Raw genomic sequence first — 18767 nt, forward strand, 5'->3', positions numbered from 1 at the left:
CTTGGTGGCCACCAGCCTCCACAGCAGTAATTTATCCCCACATGAAGACGCTGGGGAGTTAATCACAGTACTGACACGTGTAACAACTCCAAGCACTAGACTCAGCACAAAATTTCTGCTTATAAAATGAAAATAATTAGGTGCATATTTGAAATGCACCACTAAAAAGGGAGGGCAGTCCTTAGGACCACAACCACAACCGTGGACCTCTTTTCATGCCCAAGGTCAGGTTAATGCCATGCTTCTAATTTACTGAACCAACTGGGTGAGGGTGTAGAAGGCAGATGTATCCAAAGGCACTGTGTTATTTGTACCAGATAGATGCTTTTTTCACTGTTTTGAATATCCGTAATGGCCTGTCCAGAATGACAGAGAGCAAACACAGTTTGCACAGGCTTTGCTATGTGAATGTCAGCGCTTTAGAAACGCTCTAAGATGTAGCCAACTTCGGCTTAGTAGGGGTTCCAGGCCAGATCTGATTCATCCTGCTGCCTTCCTTCCAGGAATTAGCCCCTTTGTTACCCATTCCTTTGACCCAAGGAAGATTCAACCAAAGGGAACATGGTTGGTACCCTACAAGCAGACTGTGCTTTTAAACGAGCTCCCCCCTTATGGTATTTACTTAAAAGAGCAGTCAAGTAATCAGCTAGCAGAGCGCAATCAAACTGATCAGTCAGGCCATTCTTAGACTAGTGCAAACCTTCAGAGAGGATTTAATGACAGCTCTAAAGAACTGAACTAGGGGCTTCCAGTGCAGAGAAATAGGGACTGAGGCAGCAACTGCAAGGGAGGATAGCAAACAATGCTTAGAAAAAAAATCTTTTCATTAAAATATACAAACAGTGATAGGAATTGTCCACATAATCATGGCAATTCTTCATTTCCTTGTGCAATGTAGATTCCTGGCAGAGTGTGAGGGAAACTGAACTACACTGTCTCAGCTTTTCAAGTTAAGAAAATAAAATAATTATTTGTTTCCCAAATCTTCAACTTCTACTTCTGAAGGCTAAACTTAAGTTTTAAGAATCATGCACCAAAAGAAGTTACAGGTAAACCTACATTTTTTTGGTCTTGTATTCTGGATTCTTATTTATTTTCATTTTCCTAAGCTACTGTGGAAATAAAATGTAAAGGACTAGTAAGAAACACAGCTCTATTGATAACAAGCCTAGTTTATCAACGACATGCTAACACCTGTAATATTAATTCTCTCAACAGCGTGCCTAAATTTTTACATTTAATATACTTTTCATCGTGAAAAGTTGACAAGTACTAATCTTAATTGTGCTCCATTTTAGGAACTTCAAGCGGGAAGAGAACTGGAAAAAAAATTTTTATTAGCAGAAAGTGATTGATTATAAGTGGAACTTCCCACTTCGTCTTCATATTGTGACTGACAACCACCTGGCAGGGTAACAGTGATACAATGTGGTCAGAGAAGACTGGGGGTTAGAAGATGCAGTTTCCTTTTTCTAGTGTTGATTTGATTTCACTGCTGACACAATCCGAGAGCTTACTACTCATGGGAAGCACAGACAACAGGAGTGGTTATAGTGATGATTAAGACTCCGAGAAACTGACAAATAGCCATCAATTATTTTATACTGGCTAACAAATGTGTTTTTCTTTCTGAATCCCTGATATTCATGAGGAAACAATACAAACAACAGAATGATGTATCAATATATCCACATGGTGCCTTACACAAAATGTGTAAATACAATTCTAATATGTCCTGTAATTAGTTGAAATCTGGAATGCCCTCTTTTGTTTCTCCTATTACTTATTTGTTACTGTGTCATTTGAGAATAACTGGAGAACCAGATAAATTCTTAGGTTTGTTCATTCATGAAATAATATTTAAGGCATAAGTGCCTGCTCATCATAAGAAGAATCAAGTTATTTACCTACCCTGTGAGGAGATGCAATATGTTAAAATACATGTATACAACCCCTGGAAAGAGGTTTTCTTAGGAACTGAAATTGTGAAGGCTCACACAATCTCACTTCATGGTTTAAAAAAAAAAAAAATGGTGAAGCAGTTATAATTATGCCATAAAGTTTTACAATCACTTTTTTTAGTTTTCAGTTCTTACTTCAGGAGGTAGAACAGGAGGAAGTGAATAACGCGTCGTCAAAAAAACTGTTCCCATCCCAGAAGAAATTATAGTGTAATTCAAAGTGAAAAGGTAGAGCAATTGGGCTTTTCCAAGAGTTGACCAGGGTTAGAGTTGATTCCTTTACTCGAAAAACTTTCAAATCCCAGTCTCGCTCTGCATCAGCCTTTCCAAGGATTCGTGTTGAAGGTATCTAAACACGAACGTAACAGGGCCAAGACACGAAGCTCAGTCTAACCATTGTCACCAGGCGGAGAAGTTCCCCGAAGGAGGAGAAAGGCCTCCGCGGTTAGACAGGCAGCCCTTCCCCCTCACTACCCCTCCCCTGGGGGACCGCGCGCCACCTCTCCGCAGCCGCAGGGCTCTGCCACCTGCGCCGGGAGCGGTTGCTGTCCCGGCTCCTATTTTTTGCCTGGGACTGCCCTACCGAGAGCAGCCCATGGCCTGGGCGCTGCCAACTAACTGCTTTTATGGTGAGAAGGTGGATTCTTCGTTGTTTCCCCGCCCATGCCTGGCGCCCACCCGCCCATCCACCCACCACAACCGTCGCGCGCACCCTACTGCTGACCCGGGGTCACGCGCGCACACACCCTGTTTCTCCTCCCCGGGCCGCGCGCGCGCGCGCGCGCACACACACACCTCGGGCGTTCCAAAGTAGAGTCCTAAGCCGCTGACCTCCCTTCCCAGCACCCAGATGTTGCGACCCGCGTGAAGTAGGTGCGAGAAACAGCCCACTTGGAGCGGGAGGCAGTGAGGAAGAAGAGATGCCGGTTTCAGAGCTGGCCCCGCTGGATGCCGACTTCAGAGTACCTAAGAGGGTGCACAGAAGAGCACTGGGGCTCCCGCGGACCACTGCTTCTCCGCACCACCTGCCTGAGGCGAGAGGACCAAGTCTCCAACACCCCCTCCCCTACCTCGTTGGAGGGCGGGAAAGCTGCAGGGAGCCGCCCGCCGAGGCGCGGTGGGATCCGCGCAGCCCGGAGCCCCTCCCTCCAGCCCGCGGAGCTTCCTCGCCGCGCAGAGGAGCTAGCACGCGCCCCGCCCCCTCCCGGTCTGGCCAATGGGCGCCCGGGCCGCGCACAGTGTGGCCCCGCCTCCGCCAGGGAAACTTGAAGCAGGAGAAAAGTTTGTACAGAGGCTGGAAGGGCAAGAGCGGATCTCCAAACAGGCATCGCGAGAGGAAGATGAACGGCCCCAGGTCAGAGCCTCAGGCCGAGTGGACCTCAAGCCGCCCCCAGGGCGCCAAAAGCGGCCTCAGCTGCAGCCGCCAGTCCCGGTAGCCGCCCGCGCTGCCTTGGGCTGGGAAGGAAGGCGGCCCGAGCCGGGGATCGAGGCTCGGTGCCACCTGCGCGCGCGGCAGTACACCTGAGCGCCGTCCGTCCGCGGACGAGACCCGCGGGCTTCGCAAAGCTTGGATCGTCTTTGAAGAAACGAAGGAAAGGACAAAGAAAAAGAAATCCAAGATCAGGCTTCACTGACCCATTTCGCTGTCCTTCTGGTTCTCCAAGTTTTTGAAAGCTGACCACTCTGACCCCTGTACCGGAAAATTGGCAGCCACCGAGAGCAGGCTCTGAGAAGGCAAAGGCTTGGTAAGCTCCACATTGAGCGGGGCAAGGCTGAGGGCAGGGTGAAGGCGTGTCCAGGATATCCGAGGCTTGACCCTGGGGGCTTACGTGGCTGCCACCTCCGCGGCTACCACAGGTGAGATAGGGTTGGAGGCACTGGGTAGAGAGCGGTGGGCGGGCGCCCCTTGAGCCGAGCCAGGGAGGGAAGAGCGCGCTCTCCAAATTATCTTCCGTAACCTGGTTTCAGTGAGACTTTTATTGACTCAGAATCTGTCGGGAAAACGAGCAAAACACTTTTCCCTTGAGATAAGTCTTGTTCATCTTGGCAGTGGATGAGTTGGCTTGGAGGAGGAGAGAATGGCAGTACTAACGTATAAATATTAATGCCAGTAAAGTGGTGCTGCTGGCAGGACGTATCCGGAGCCTGGAGATTTCGGTAGCCGCAGCTGGTAAGTGGCTACAATCCACAATGTAGGATCGAGTTGCTCCCCTGGTCTCATCAGCATATTGTCTCTTGGGCGCGGGTCTGACACCTTTTTGCAAGTGGTAATTTCCGCTCACCGCGTCTTTGTCTCTCTCCTACCAACCGCAGACCCAGCCTCGCGCTCCAAGGCAGTGTGCCGCCGGCCACCACCATGGCCACCCCTGGAAGCAATGCATCGGCCCTGGCCTCCGACCGACTGAACAGCCCAGTGACCATCCCGGCGGTTATGTTCATATTCGGGGTGGTGGGCAACCTGGTGGCCATCGTGGTGCTGTGCAAGTCGCGCAAAGAGCAAAAGGAGACGACTTTCTACACATTGGTATGCGGGCTGGCGGTCACCGACCTGCTGGGCACGTTGCTGGTGAGCCCGGTGACCATCGCCACGTACATGAAGGGCCAGTGGCCCGGGGGCCCCGCGCTGTGCGAGTACAGCACCTTCATCCTGCTCTTCTTCGGCCTGTCGGGGCTCAGCATCATCTGTGCCATGAGTATCGAGCGCTACCTGGCCATCAACCACGCCTACTTCTACAGCCACTACGTGGACAAGCGGCTGGCGGGCCTCACGCTCTTCGCGGTCTACGCGTCCAACGTGCTCTTCTGCGCGCTGCCCAACATGGGCCTCGGCAGCTCGCGGCTGCAGTACCCGGACACCTGGTGCTTCATCGACTGGACCACCAATGTGACGGCGCACGCCGCCTTCTCCTACATGTACGCGGGCTTCAGTTCCTTCCTCATTCTCGCCACCGTGCTCTGCAACGTGCTCGTGTGCGGCGCGCTGCTCCGCATGCACCGTCAGTTCATGCGCCGCACCTCGCTGGGCACCGAGCAGCACCACGCGACCGCCGCCGTGGTCCAGGCCGCCTGCCGGGGCTCCTCGGCCGCCGCCTCCCCCGCCCTGTCGCGCCTCAGCGACTTTCGCCGCCGCCGGAGCTTCCGCCGCATCGCGGGTGCCGAGATCCAGATGGTCATCTTACTCATCGCCACCTCCCTAGTGGTGCTGATCTGCTCCATCCCGCTTGTGGTGAGTGGCTGGGGCCAGGGCTCCACTTGGCCCTTTTCCTGCATCCACCTCCCTCCTCCATCTCCCGCTCCCTCCTCTTCCTCTCATTCCTCGGCCAACGCGTCTCCTCCAGGTCGGGGCTGGATCTGGTCTGCTTCTCAGAGCAGCCCCGACCTCTTTTTAGGCCCCGTCGCTAAAGAGATGCAGCAGGTGCCTTTCCCCTACGTCGCCGTTTCCACATCGCCGTTTCCTTCCCCGAAAGCTGGATTCTCCCTCTCTCTCTCTCTCTCTCTCTCTCTCTCTCTCTCTCTCTCTCTCTCTCTCTCTCACTCTCTCTCTCTCTCTCTCTCACTCTCTCTCTCTCTCACTCTCTCGGGACAGCCCCTACCCCTTGCTGCCTGACACTGGTCTTCAGCCTTCCGGGAACACCCGCCGCACTCTGTCAGATGCGGAGGGGAAACCGTTGTAGTGTGACTTAGCCCCGTCCTCTGCACTGTCTAGGGCAGAATCCGAAACATCAGGTGGTGATCTCTTCGGTGTACACTCCTTACAATAGTGGGGTTTTTATTTATGTCGGTTTTTTTGGTAGCTTATGTAGAATTTTAGAGCTAGAAGGGACATTAGATGCATTTTGGTCTAGTCTAACTCCTTCACTTTACACAGGGAGTGACTTGCTTAAAATAATCCAGCAGAGCTAGTCTGTCAAGCTGAACTCCCTGCTCTTTACCATGGTGGGAAGCACATCGCAGTGCACATGTGGCCCTACACAGGCATGGTCCAGACTCGGGTTCCGTCATTCTCTCTAGGGGCCAGGAAAGCAAGGTTTCTCAGGGGGCATATTAAGGGCAGGCTGATGTACATGGGGTATTGAATTCGGATCCTCAGCTGTGAGAGGTACAGTGCCTTTCTAGAGGAATGGGGTTTTAGAGATGGCCATCTTATTTATTGCCAAGCCAAAGCCTTGCAGCTTGAAATGAACCTCAGACCCTTCTGACTCCAAACACTGCTTCTCTTATATTACGTCATGTCTCCCTCCTAGAACGCTTGTAATTTTGGCCTTCGCAGCAGTGTGTGTATTTGAGTTTTGGTACACTTTATTTTCAGGACACCACCTTCTTTAAAATTGCCTTTGGATTAACTTTCAAAGTGTTTTAAAATGTCATAAGCAGGAAGGTTGAAAGCCTACCTAGTTCTCCTCTGTTTGCACTAGAAACCCATGGGCAGATGCACATACTACTGTATCTAGAGTTTCTCTTGAAAGCAACTAGTTCTGAGTTTTTCCATCTCTCAAAACACCTCATTCCTGGAAATTCTAAACTATCAACTCAAAAAAGTTTGGGTTTTTTTTTATGCTGACTGGGAGCAAAAGAAAATAAATGTAACAGGTTATTATTCCTTCTTTTCCCTTATTAATGCCGTTCGGGGATCTTTAATATAAAAATATTATATGTCTCATAAAATTGACTGTAAATGGAAGGAACTTCGAGGTGGCTGAGAGCCAGCATACAGCAGCTTCTTGCCAATTTGTATAAACAGAAGTAAATATAATTGGCCAGAAGGGCCTTTAAACCATTGCAGGACCCAGTATAATTTACAGAATTGATTGAGCCACATAAATATATTTTACTGTCTGTAATGGCAACTCAGAATAAAGTGAGATTTTGGAAGAAACAGCTCTGCTCCTGCTGGGGCTTCCTTCTGTGGCCTCTGCGTTATGTTTTACAGAACAGTAAATGCCAAAGTGAGTTGTTGTTTGCAGAACATGCACTTGAAGGAACTGACGAATTAGAGCTAGAAGCTTAGCGACATGCACATACTTTTAAAATGTGTTTTGGTTGGAGATAAGCATGTGAAGCTGTTGATTACCGCACAGTCACAGATGAATTGTTTTCTTCAAGCCTCTTATGGGCTGAAATAGCAGATCTGACCCAATGGTGCAGGGCCATTTATCACAAAGCCTTTGACATTATTTGAGAAGTAAGAGGCAAGAAATTATAGGAGCTGTATTTGTGGTTTGCAAATTAACCACATTTTAACTAACGGGGACTATACTCTATATAAAGTCAGTATCAAGTAGTAGATATTAAGTCATTTTACCCTGAAAATTGACAATGGCTCAGCTGAGAAGTAATCACATGGACATACCTTTGTAAGTAATAAGGAATCGTACAAGTAATGGCAGCTTCAGTTTTTAGCCTTTAGTTTTGGCCACTAAAATCTAATTTCAGAATCAACTTAATTGTAAATTAATGATAAGAATGGTGTCATTGTACTACTCACCCAGCCACAGTTTAGCAACTACTGAAAGAATTAAAAGGGAAACATCCACAACTGTAGCCTTCCTTGGGTTATTTTTACAACTTTCTTGTTTTTCATGTTTTTCTTATTCATATTGTAATTTAAGTTGAAAGTTTCTGAACTTTGACATTTAAAATAGTCAGATCTATCTTCAGTTCCAAGGAAACTAATGAAGCATCTCTTTTAATTTTATCAAATAAAGTTGGTCGCTAATCCTATCTGAGGCAAATCAAACCCTTCGAAACATTTAAAATGCTTTGGAAATAATAGAGCAAATACAGTTTATGTGCAGTTTAGCAAAGCGTGACTCACAACATATAAGGAAAACAAGCAATCACTGCAAAGGACCCACATTTTTTATCTTTTGGACACCAGGGAAGGAAAAACTACAGTGGCTCTTAGAGGGCAGTTGATATTGAATTTAGGATCAAAAGTAAATTTTAATTTGTTATCCAAAATATATATGTTGCATAAATAGAACTTGGAATGGAAATTTGAGAAAGGTTGGAAAATTAGTTGTGGATATATAAGGAACGGTGCTGAAGTTGCAAAATTTTCTAAAGCGAGTCATAAACAATGAACAGAAAAGATGTAAATACAATGGACAGGGAACATTACATGACAAGGTTTTGTGGGAAGGCGGTGGTTGTCATTTTGTCTATTCTATTTATAACTAGGCTCTGGTTTTTAAAATACAAGAGAAGCTAAAGAAATGAAAGAATCTATGCTTAAGATAATAAAAGGGATTGAATTCCTTAGAAATATGTGGGACAGCCTCCTAAGGTCCTGATGTTAAATGCTGCAGCTGGATCAACGTCTGGTGCCGAATTTTGCAGTTACTAATGTTACGATAATGATTATAATCCAATCTTTTGCCTCAGGGCTAAACAGTTACACTGTAGGATTTGAAAAGGCATTTTCCCCCCATGCACAGGCAAGCCATGGCAGTATTTATTGCTTACTCGTTTCTTTTATTTTCTTTCTTGTTACTTTGAAGTAGCAAGCATTCATCTCTGTTAAGGGCAGAATGGCCAATTTGATTCATCTTCTGCCTGGGATGGGTGAAACTTAGGTCTTCAGGAAAATAGCTTCCTGTGAGTGTTTATTTGTTTCCTTACTATAAACTAGTTGTCTGCATAAAGACTTCATCAGCATCTGAGCAGCAAAGGTTTATTAGAGCAGAGGAAAGCTGTGTAGATTTTTGTTTACTGTAGGCAGACTGAAATTGGAATCTTAAAACAACTGATGGGGTTTCAGATGCGTAAAAATCACATCTAGAGGTACACGAGGAATACCATAAATCCAGGCACTATTACAGCAGAACATGAAGGATCTGATTATTGTTTTCAAATATATTTGGCTAAATTAAAAAATAGCAATGCCCCAAAGCAGATTTTTAGCCATAACATAAAATTGCAGACCCAGCAGTAGTAAGTACCTTGAAGACTGCAAAGCAGCACGTAAAAGTAAGGTGTTTTCCCTGCATCTCATCTGAGTCTTAAAAAAAGCTCTAGGATTCCTCAACTGCAGATGAAGACTATATCATGCTACTTCCTGGGTGGCTGTGGGTGAGTCCTAGTCTAATGTTCCTTTCACCATGCTGTGCTGACCTGTCAAGGCTTGGTTATGGAACATCTACTAATAAGATATTTTTCCCCCAGAGCTGAAGTGATTCTTGCAGGCTCCTATTAGAATGCTGAAAGTTAGAGTTTAAAAAAACAAACACTGCAGAAATAAATTTTCAATGTACAGACCTGACCTATAGAGACGAGGCAATTCGCCTGCAGTTAAATGGCCAGTTAGTGAGGCAGAGGGAAGGAGAACAGAGCTCTCACTCCACCACACAGCCAAGCACTCTCTCCACTCTCCTTTACTTAGAGATTTTTTTTGTCATTAAATTAAAAAAAAAAAAAGGTAAGCATTTCTAGTAACAGCTGTGTCAATTTTGGACTCTTCACAGGGCAGTTAGATAACTGAGCACACACAGATCACTCCTTTTATGTGCTCAGAACAGAACAAGGAGCACACACACACAAATCCAGTTACAGGTTCTTGTCATTTGTTGGAAAACATTTCTACCTCGACAGTCAACTACCAAATCAGTCTAATCAAAATTTCAACATTCTTTTTCAATTAGACATTCCCCGCCAACAAGTTAATTCTTAAACAGGAAGTATGTGTTTTTGATACCGTGTCATTAACTATATACCCCAAAGCTACCTCTAAGCTGTGGTTTAAAAATTATTGGTGTATTCCACAGTGGCCAAGCCTCCACATACTTGTACTAAGCCCTTTCATAATTTGCTCATAAATTCTTTACGGAGCAGGGCCAGGATTTGAACAGAACGTGGGCATTTATCTTTACAACATGTAGCCTCCCTTATAGCTTTCCTGTCGTCACATCTAATTTTGAATTTATCACCTTTTCTCCAAGTTATGTTCCAATGCTCCTGAATCCTAATGTCTAGTCATCTTTGAGAAGTTTAGAATATTGTCGTGTATGCCAATTTTAACAAGAAGCCACAGGCGCAAATCTGCAGCTACTGAAAAATAGACTAACTTTTAAAATTGCAAGAGACTGTATGTGTTGTTTGTATTCAGTGAATTCTTTTAAGGTGTTCCCCTGCCCGCCTCCGACTCAGAGGTTCAGTTTTCTCAGCAGCACACTCTTCCAAAACTGAAAACTGCCTGAACATGTTTATTTGTGTAACAAGAGCCCATTGGACAAGAATTGCAGAAAAGTGCTTTCCCCTCCCTACATGACACTGAAGTCCTGCTGTGGATGGTCCCATCTTAATCTGGGGTTTCCCCCCTTTCGGCAGAGCAAATCAAGTAGCCTTTAAAGTGAGGCAGAGATGGCTGTGTTTTTTTCAAACCTTATGAAGTGCGTGGGCATTTTGTTCTTTTTTGCCTTCTTTTTCTCTACTTAAAGTCAGTCTCCATTGAGAACATGCTGCAAAGGAAAACTCTTTCATCTTGATTTTTTTCCAATGATTTGACCAACTTTTGAGAATGTTTTTACCTGAATTTGGAGTGTTGCTTTTCAAACTCATGTTTATGCTACCCCGGGAGGTTTCCTTTCCTGAGAAGACATTAAATGACCAGGTTCAGTAGCTTGTATTAATTGTAAGCACCGCCCCCCCGCCCCCCCCACCATGGAACTCTGAAATAAGGCTCTTTCATTCCCTTAACAGTAGTCAGAATTAATTACTGCTGAATATGAAGTGAGCCACAAAGATGATTCTTTCCTTGCCTCTCGTCACCTTTGATTATGTAAGTCCATTATTAATTTTTTTACAACACTCTGACTTTTCTGAAAGGTCATGGGAATTTAAAAATTGAATGGTAACTCCTAATATTACATTCCCTTAAATAGCTACAAATTTCATTCCTTCTATATCCATTTCAGCTGTTCAAAATTCTTCCTCCTTTCAGTAGTAACCATGTTTCCCTAGAGGAAGAGGTGGGAGAAACAACTAGCAACAAAGCATTTCTATGTTAAAAATATGAAAAAAAAAAAATTTTGAGAAATGCAAAGTTTAGAATTAACCAAGATTCTGTTCTGAAAGAGGGTCTTGGAGGTGGCTGGGCAAAATACTTCTTTTTCTTTAAATTAATTTATTTATTTGTTTTTGGCTGTGTTGGGTCTTCGTTTCTGTGCGAGGGCTTTCTCTAGTTGCAGCAAGCGGGGGCCACTCTTCATCGCGGTGCGCAGGCCTCTTACTATCGCGGCCTCTCTTGTTGCGGAGCACAGGCTCCAGACGCGCAGGCTCAGTAGTTGTGGCTCACGGGCCTAGTTGCTCCACGGCATGTGTGACCTTCCCAGACCAAGGCTCGAACCCGTGTGTTCCCTTGCATTGAGCAGGCAGATTCTCAACCACTGCGCCACCAGGGAAGCCTGCAAAACGCTTCTTAAGCGGCCTGTGGGACCAAAAACTCCCCAGTGGAGCAACACTGCCACCTAGAGGTTGGAAGTCTCAAATTCGCACAAATCCTGCCGTAGGTTTTTCACTAGAGGCTACTATACACCAGGGAGGGCCTGATACTAACAGATTTAAATCTATCCTTTCTTTTACCCTTAGGAACCTACTGTGTGAGAGTAAAATATAGATCTCATGCTTTTTACCAATAATTCCCTTGTCAGGAAATAATTCTTAAACAGAAGGCCAGCCGGCCTTAAAGCAGCAGAAAAAGCAACATGGAAGTCATCTGGAGACCTGGGCCCCAGACCAAAATCGCCCACCAACAGGGTGGGGGATCTAAATAAGATTCTCAAAACGTCCAGGTTTCTGTAACACTTCATCTGAGAAAAGGTCCGTAGACCTGAGGGAATCTCGATGCCCAGGCGCAGCTGAGAACCTCAATAAAGAGTATGGTGGGAGGAAACCAAGATGCTTTGTTTCACTGGTTTTTGAAAGGATAGAAAATCAGTCATCCTTTGTCTTGATAGTATCATTTAACCAAACGTGGTTTCTAATAGTATTTTAAGAGTAGTCATCATATACTGCTGTTCATTCTAGTTCAGTTTTTATTTAGCTGTCTTCCAGAGATAAAGGTAATAATTTCATCTTAAAGCCATGTGACCGCGTTATTCTATGAGATTTGCAGGACTGCAATTGCTTATTCAAAACATTTAGCACCAGATGTGTTTTAAATTCAGAACTTCTTGGCTTTTAGAAGAGTAATTTAGTAATATACTAAATGTATAAATGTATAAAATGTAATATCCCCATCAGAACTGGAACAGGACCTCTGGAGCAAAACATAGGAATATTCACATTAAGTAGAATAAATAAAATTATAAATCACTTCATGGTCTAGTCAGTTCAGGTTTTACAACAAAAAACAAAACAATAACAACTTCTTGATAAAGGATTATAAGCCTGTGGTTGATTGAGGTCTAAACTCCAGTGTAGGAAGAAACAGAAATGCAGTTACACCTCACTGATATATAGCATCATCTAGAAATAAGTTTCATATAAGTTGAGTTTTGCAGATTAATGAAATTTATTTATACATTTTAGACATTTTTATCCAATTTGTTATAAATCTTTCTAAAATATCCCTATTCTTTCTTAGTGACTCATACACCATGAACATTAATTATTATACTGTATGGCAAAGTGGCAGTGTCATCAACTCTTATTAAAGTTAGAGATATTTGTCCCTAATTAAATGGCTCCAGCTATGTTTTTATGAGTTCTTTCTTCTTTTTATGGTTTTTAATGCATCCTCCTTGGCTGTGAGACTCACTTCTTACTTCTCCCTAACCTTAAATAATTACTGAAGGCAATAATAATTATCAAATAATTACTAAAGACAGATGGCAGTTATCTTAAAACCACTATTTTTATATGAATTACAATGAGATTTTTATATAAAAGATCCTGGTGGAATTAAAAGTAAGACCCAGACATCATCATCATCATCATCCTTTAAGAGAAAAATTCTGGGGTTTTTTGAATTTATATATATACACACATATATATTTGTTTATTGAGATATAATTGATATATGTTTGTTTCAGGTGCACAGAATAAGGATTCAATATTTTTATATATTACAAAATAATCACCACAATAAGTCTAGTTAACATCTATCCCCACACATAATTACAAGATGTTTTTCCTATGATGAGAGCTTCTAAGATCTGCTCTTCAGGAGTAAATGTGAAAGTGTACATTTAACAAGTACTTTTTTGAAGCAGACTCACAGGTATAGAGAACAAACTAGTGGTTATTAGTGGGGAGAGGGAAGGGGGAGGGGCAACAAAGGGGTAGGGGATTAAGAGGTACAAGCTATTAGGTATTAAATAAGGTACAAGAATATATTGTACAACACAGGGAATACAGCCAATATTGTATAATAACTATAAATGGAGTGTAACCTTTAAAAATTGTGAATCACTGTATTGTACACCTGTAATTCACATAACACTGTACATCAACTATACTTCAATTTTTTAAAAAGAGAAAAAACTAACAAGTGCTTTTACCTCTAAGGAATAAAATGATAGTCTTCCTTCAGTTTACACAAATTCATACTCTTTTCATTGAGTCATCTGAAGTTCCCAGAAGTTGGCATATCATTTCATTCTTCCATGACTTGGCATTTTAAATAGAGTAATTCTATATGCAATGTCTGGGCTTCCCTGGTGGTGCAGTGGCTGAGAATCTGCCTGCCAATGCAGGGGACATGGGTTCGAGCCCTGGTCCAGGAAGATCCCACATGCCACAGAGCAACTAAGCCCATGCGCCACAACTACTGAGCCTGTGCTCTAGAGCCTGCGAGCCACAACTACTGAGCCTGCGAGCCACAACTACTGAAGCGGGCGTGCCTAGAGCCCGTGCTCCGCAACAAGAGAAGCCACCACAACGAGAAGCCTGCGCACCGCAGCAGAAGAGTAGCTCCTGCTTGCTGCAACTAGAGAAAGCCCGTGCGCAGCCAACAAAGACCCAACGCAGCCAAAAATAAATAAAATAAAATGCTATGTCCTTCCTTCTAAATTCAGCAAACTCCCACTCATCCATCAAAACTCAGTCCAAGCTCCTCTCCCACAGGAAGCATCTTCTGATGCCCTCCCCTCCAGGTCTGGGTTAGCTGTGCCCCCTGTAAATGCCTCTCGTCATTTATCCCCAGCAATAGTTGATCTACCTTCCTGTTTTGCACGCTGGAGGTTACTCTCTGCCTTCAAGTGTTGTTTGGTCTTTAACGCAACTTTTTGTGCCCAGAACCTATCACAATGCCTAACACACGATAAAGGCTTACTATTAAATGATTAAATGCATGAAAGAATATGAGTAAATAAGTGATTACGGTAAGAGCAAAAACGTTTAACTGTCAAAAATAAGACTCCACAACAGCAAAAAGGTTGTTAGGGTCTCCTTGTGTTTACTTCATTCATGCCATCCGGCCTGTGCTGGGCTGGCAGCGTGCCCCTTCCCTTGAATAGCTCAAACTGCACTAGAATGAGTTGTCATCCCTGTTGGGCTGTCCAGAGTGCTCTTGGCTGTTTACTGGCTCAAATGCTCCAGAGACACAAAGGAGGGATGGATTCCCTGAGTGGCAGTTGTTGAGCAAAACTATAGTTCCCAGGCAGCAGGGAGCCAGTGAAGGTTTAGCAGCCAAGTAGCATAATCAGATCTGCATTTTAGAAATAACCTCCTGGTGGTAGTTTGGAGGATGGATTGGAAAGAACAGAAATCGGAGGTGGGAAAGCTAGTTTGGGGGTTGATACAGTTACCCAGGTGAGGAATGCAGTTAGAGGGAAAAAAGGGGAAAGGTTTTCTTTTTTTCTTCTTTTCATTTATTGTATTTATTTATTTCTTGACATATAGTTAGCTTATAGAAAAGATTTTTGAAGGAAGAGTTGATAACACTAGATGATTATTATAACCGGGGAACAGATTCATATAGAGAAAATAAAAACTATTCTCTGGTCATTCTAGATGATACTAGATTCAGATATTGGTTTAAAAGTTTCTAGGCTATTCTTTCTAGATCCTAAAATAAATTTCTGTGATTAGATGATTAGTTGACTTCCAAAATAAGTTTCATTTAAATATATACAAAGCCAACTGGCATAAAGGAAATGAGTTCCTGTTGGGGAAAAAAAGATACTTCATTAGAATTACAAAAACTTGAAAGCACTCACAGAAATGAAGTTAATAAAATTCTTCTCCAGGGAACTTCATGCATATGTTACCTGTACACACATTGCATTCTTTTATACCCTCTTTGATCTTGGGAAGATATTCATAAGGTAGTTACAAATATATTAAAGTTACACTGACTTGAAACATAAATGTTAATCGGTGGTTCTTCTGAAGCTAATTGTGTATGCTGCTCTTTTCCTGGCACTTATTAACAGAAAAGAGGGCAGCTACCTAATGTTACTAAGTTAGACGTTGCATAAAAATGTTTCTCCCAGTTGCTTAATGATAACCACTAAAATGTGGGCATCTCATTTACACAGGTGCGGGTGTTCATCAACCAGTTATATCAGCCAAATTTGGAGCGAGTGATCAGCAAAAACCCAGATTTGCAGGCCATCCGAATTGCTGCTGTGAACCCCATCCTGGATCCCTGGATATACATCCTCCTGCGGAAGACAGTGCTCAGTAAAGCGATAGAGAAGATCAAATGCCTCTTCTGCCGCATCGGGGGTTCGCGCAGAGAGCGTTCGGGGCAGCACTGCTCAGACAGTAGAAGGACATCCTCTGCCATGTCCAGCCACTCTCGCTCCTTTTTCTCCCGGGAGCTGAAGGAGGTCAGCAGCACGTCTCAGACCCTCCTTTACATGCCAGACCTCAGTGAAAATAGCCTTGGAGGCAGGAATTTGCTTCCGGGTGTGCCTGGCATGGGCCTGACCCAAACAGACAGCACATCACTTAGGACTCTGCGAATATCAGAAACCTCAGACTCCTCACAGGGGCAGGACTCAGAGAGTGTCTTACTGGTGGACGAGGTTGGTGGGAGTGGCAAGGCTGGACCTGCCCCAAAGGGGAGCTCCCTGCAAGTCACATTTCCCAATGAAACACTGAACTTGTCAGAAAAATGTATATAGTAGTGAAGGAAAGAAATACAGCACTATTTCTGGAAGCTTCTAAGATCCTGTGCAATAGACACATAAATGAACTCTTTAGCCGTGCTCAGAAGGGCCCTCTTCATTCTACAATGCACATTAGAGAATATCCTGGCTTTTGGGCACTTTTCAAACAATCAAGTTGATTCCTATGGGTCCCGAGGTCTGAAGCACATTGGTTGCCATCTCGCTATGATACAGGATTTCGGTTACAACTTGATGGCTGGGAAGATGTACCCTCAGTTTTTCTACTTGATAGGAGGATGGCATAAGTTTGCTATTTTCATAGCATCAAGAGCTTTATATCTGGCACACAGCAGAAGGCCAGGTACAGAAGGGCTCTATTCCAATAAACTAGGAGGACTATCTTATGGATGATTTACGTGTCTCACTAAAGCATGAAATGTGAATTTTATTGTTGTAAATATGATTTAAGGTATTTAAAGTATTGTCTTCTCTGTGAGAAGGTTTATTGTTAATACAAGGTATAATAAAATTATGGTGACCCCTCTCCCCCTAGTATAACCAGCTGAAGTTGCAGATGTTAGATATTTTTCATAACCAAGTTCAGGCTATGGTGTTGAAAATTCACAGTGAGAGTCGTATCTATAAAAAAGATAAATTTTTAAAAGAAAGAGGTTAGCACTATTAAAGGAATAAAGCAAAATACTATTGAAGACACGAAAATTACAGGCCAAAATATTAAAGTTCTTTCTAAGCTATGTGTAATACATAGTAAAAAACGTTTAGTGATGCTGCATGCATTTATCCAGAAAACTGTGATTTCGGGAGAACCTAACATGCTGATAAATATTTTGTACTTCTGTCCTCTCTAGCTGGTACTTTTTAAAATGTAACAAATTTTAAAAAGTGTTTAATAAGTAACCCATAATTGAAGTGTATAATATAAAAATAAAAAGTCTAAGCAGCTTGTTTTCCCCCCAGAATTGTGCATAGTTTGTTTTACTTTCCTAAGGAATGATCTAGAATATTCTTTAAAATTTAAGAGAAAGGCAGATTGCACCATGAAGGGCTTTACTTGGAGGCGTGGAAGGATTGGTTAAATTAGCCTTTCACAGATGTCACAACAGAAGGGGTACAGAAATTGGGCGTGTAAGGGTCATCTTTTAAAAGTTTTGTGTTAACGCCCAGTAACCCTGTACACATATTTGAAGGACTTTCTCAAAGAAATATTAAGCATGTTTTGTTGCTTAAAGTGTTTTTGTGAATTGCTTGGTTGTAATTAAATTGAGCCTGATAGTGATGTGGTTTTAAGCAGTTGCACCAACTGAAATTATTTTGGAGATTATAATAAATAAACACACTCAGTCTGAGTTCCATATCATCAGTTTTGGAAAACTTGTGTGATTTTTGTGTGTTTGTTTCAGGTCATCTTTCATCTTTTTTAATTGAAATATTTAAAATTTTTTATTTTAAAATAATGTCGAAGGTAAAGTTACAAGAATAGCACAGAGCCTTGGATCCACTTAATGAAGACGGGCATTTAGAAACCAAGATCTGGGTGCGAAGTGTACTCAAAATTACCAGTCTGTATGGATAGTAGGGGAGACAGTATTATGCTTAACTTGCTACATGTGAAGTATCCAAATATTTAATATTAAAAAATTAGCATAAACTTGTGACCCTTCCTACTTGTTAATTCTCTAGATCAGTGCTTTTCAAACTTTAGCATGCATCACAGTCATCTGCAAGTCTTGTGAAAACACGAAGTTTCCGATTCAGTAGGTCTGGGGTATATCCTAGGTGATGCTGATGCTGCCAGTATTAGAACACACTGAGTAGCAACAATCCCCAGGAGTGAGGTTATGATTTTTTTTTTTTGCGATCTTTTTAGAGAGATTTTTGGATGATATCAGAAAAGCTAGACTGTCATCTTCACAGTCCTGATGGCTTAGTGATTTTCTGCTGAGGGAAAAGGAGATCTGGCTCTTTCTATTTTACCAATGAATAGGAAACAATGTTTTCAGAGAATATTTTACTTGTGAGAGAAGTTTTGTTTTTCTTCCATGTATATGGACAATGGGACAACATCTAAATTTACGTATAAATGAATATATATATTCATCACACATGTTCATGGAGGAAAAACAAAGCCTCATTCAGAAGTTGGCATTACTAATAGCCAAGGCATAATCTCACTCATCCTTTACTTCAGGTTCACCACCCAGAATGCTGATTCTGGCTTATTCTTTTTTTTAATTGGAATAAAACTCACATATAATAAAATTTGCCTTGTAAAGTATTGTAGCATATTCATAGAGTGCAACCATTACTCCTAATTCCAGAACATATTCATCATCCCCAAAAGAAACCACATACCCATTTGCAGTCACTCCCAATTCACCTTTCCCCCTAGACCCTGGCAACCACTGTATCTCTATGGATTTGCCCATTCTGGACAGAAATGTAATCATACAATATGTGGCCTTTACTGTCTGCATAATATTTTCAAAGTTCATCCATGTTGCAGCATGAATCAGTACTTCATTCCTGATTTATGGCTGAATAATATTTCACTGTGTGAATATACCACATTTTGTTTATCCATGCATCAGTTGATGAGCATTTGGGTTGATTCCATTATTTGGCTGTTATTAATACCGCTGATAGCCACGGTTGTGTACAAGTATTTGTGGTAACATATTGTTTTCAATTCTCTATATACCTAGGAGTGAAACTGCTGGGTCATTTATTAAGT

At 42.8% G+C, this 18767-nt stretch overlaps 2 protein-coding genes across 5 annotated transcripts in view; one reads left to right on the forward strand and one right to left on the reverse strand.

Moving 5' to 3' along the window:
* TTC33 (tetratricopeptide repeat domain 33) overlaps window positions 1-18767 on the reverse strand; it is a 124650-nt gene that overhangs the window by 63753 nt on the left and 42130 nt on the right. The gene's annotated exons all lie outside the window — the stretch shown is intronic.
* PTGER4 (prostaglandin E receptor 4) lies at window positions 3264-17620 on the forward strand. 3 transcript variants are annotated; one of them, XM_029216113.1, is made up of 3 exons: window positions 3264-4131; window positions 4275-5187; window positions 15440-17620. In XM_029216113.1, exons 2-3 carry the CDS (start codon window positions 4318-4320, stop codon window positions 16028-16030), a joined length of 1461 nt encoding a protein of 486 aa, XP_029071946.1. In that variant the 5' UTR covers window positions 3264-4131; window positions 4275-4317; the 3' UTR covers window positions 16031-17620. The 3 variants fall into 3 exon arrangements, with proteins under 3 accessions (XP_029071946.1, XP_029071947.1, XP_029071948.1); XM_029216114.1 differs by having other exon boundaries at window positions 3264-3818; XM_029216115.1 differs by having other exon boundaries at window positions 3264-3706.

This window comes from Monodon monoceros, unplaced genomic scaffold, assembly GCF_005190385.1.
Source record: "Monodon monoceros isolate NGI ecotype Baffin Bay Population unplaced genomic scaffold, NGI_Narwhal_1 Super_Scaffold_12, whole genome shotgun sequence".
NCBI classification, from domain to species: Eukaryota; Metazoa; Chordata; class Mammalia; order Artiodactyla; family Monodontidae; genus Monodon; species Monodon monoceros.

Coding starts and splice junctions, on each gene's coding strand:
- PTGER4 (XM_029216113.1), top strand. CDS start 4,318: ATGGCCACCCCTGGAAGCAATGCATCGGCCCTGGCCTCCGACCGACTG. Junction 5,188..15,439: donor TCTGCTCCATCCCGCTTGTG/GTGAGTGGCTGG, acceptor TCATTTACACAG/GTGCGGGTGTTCATCAACCA.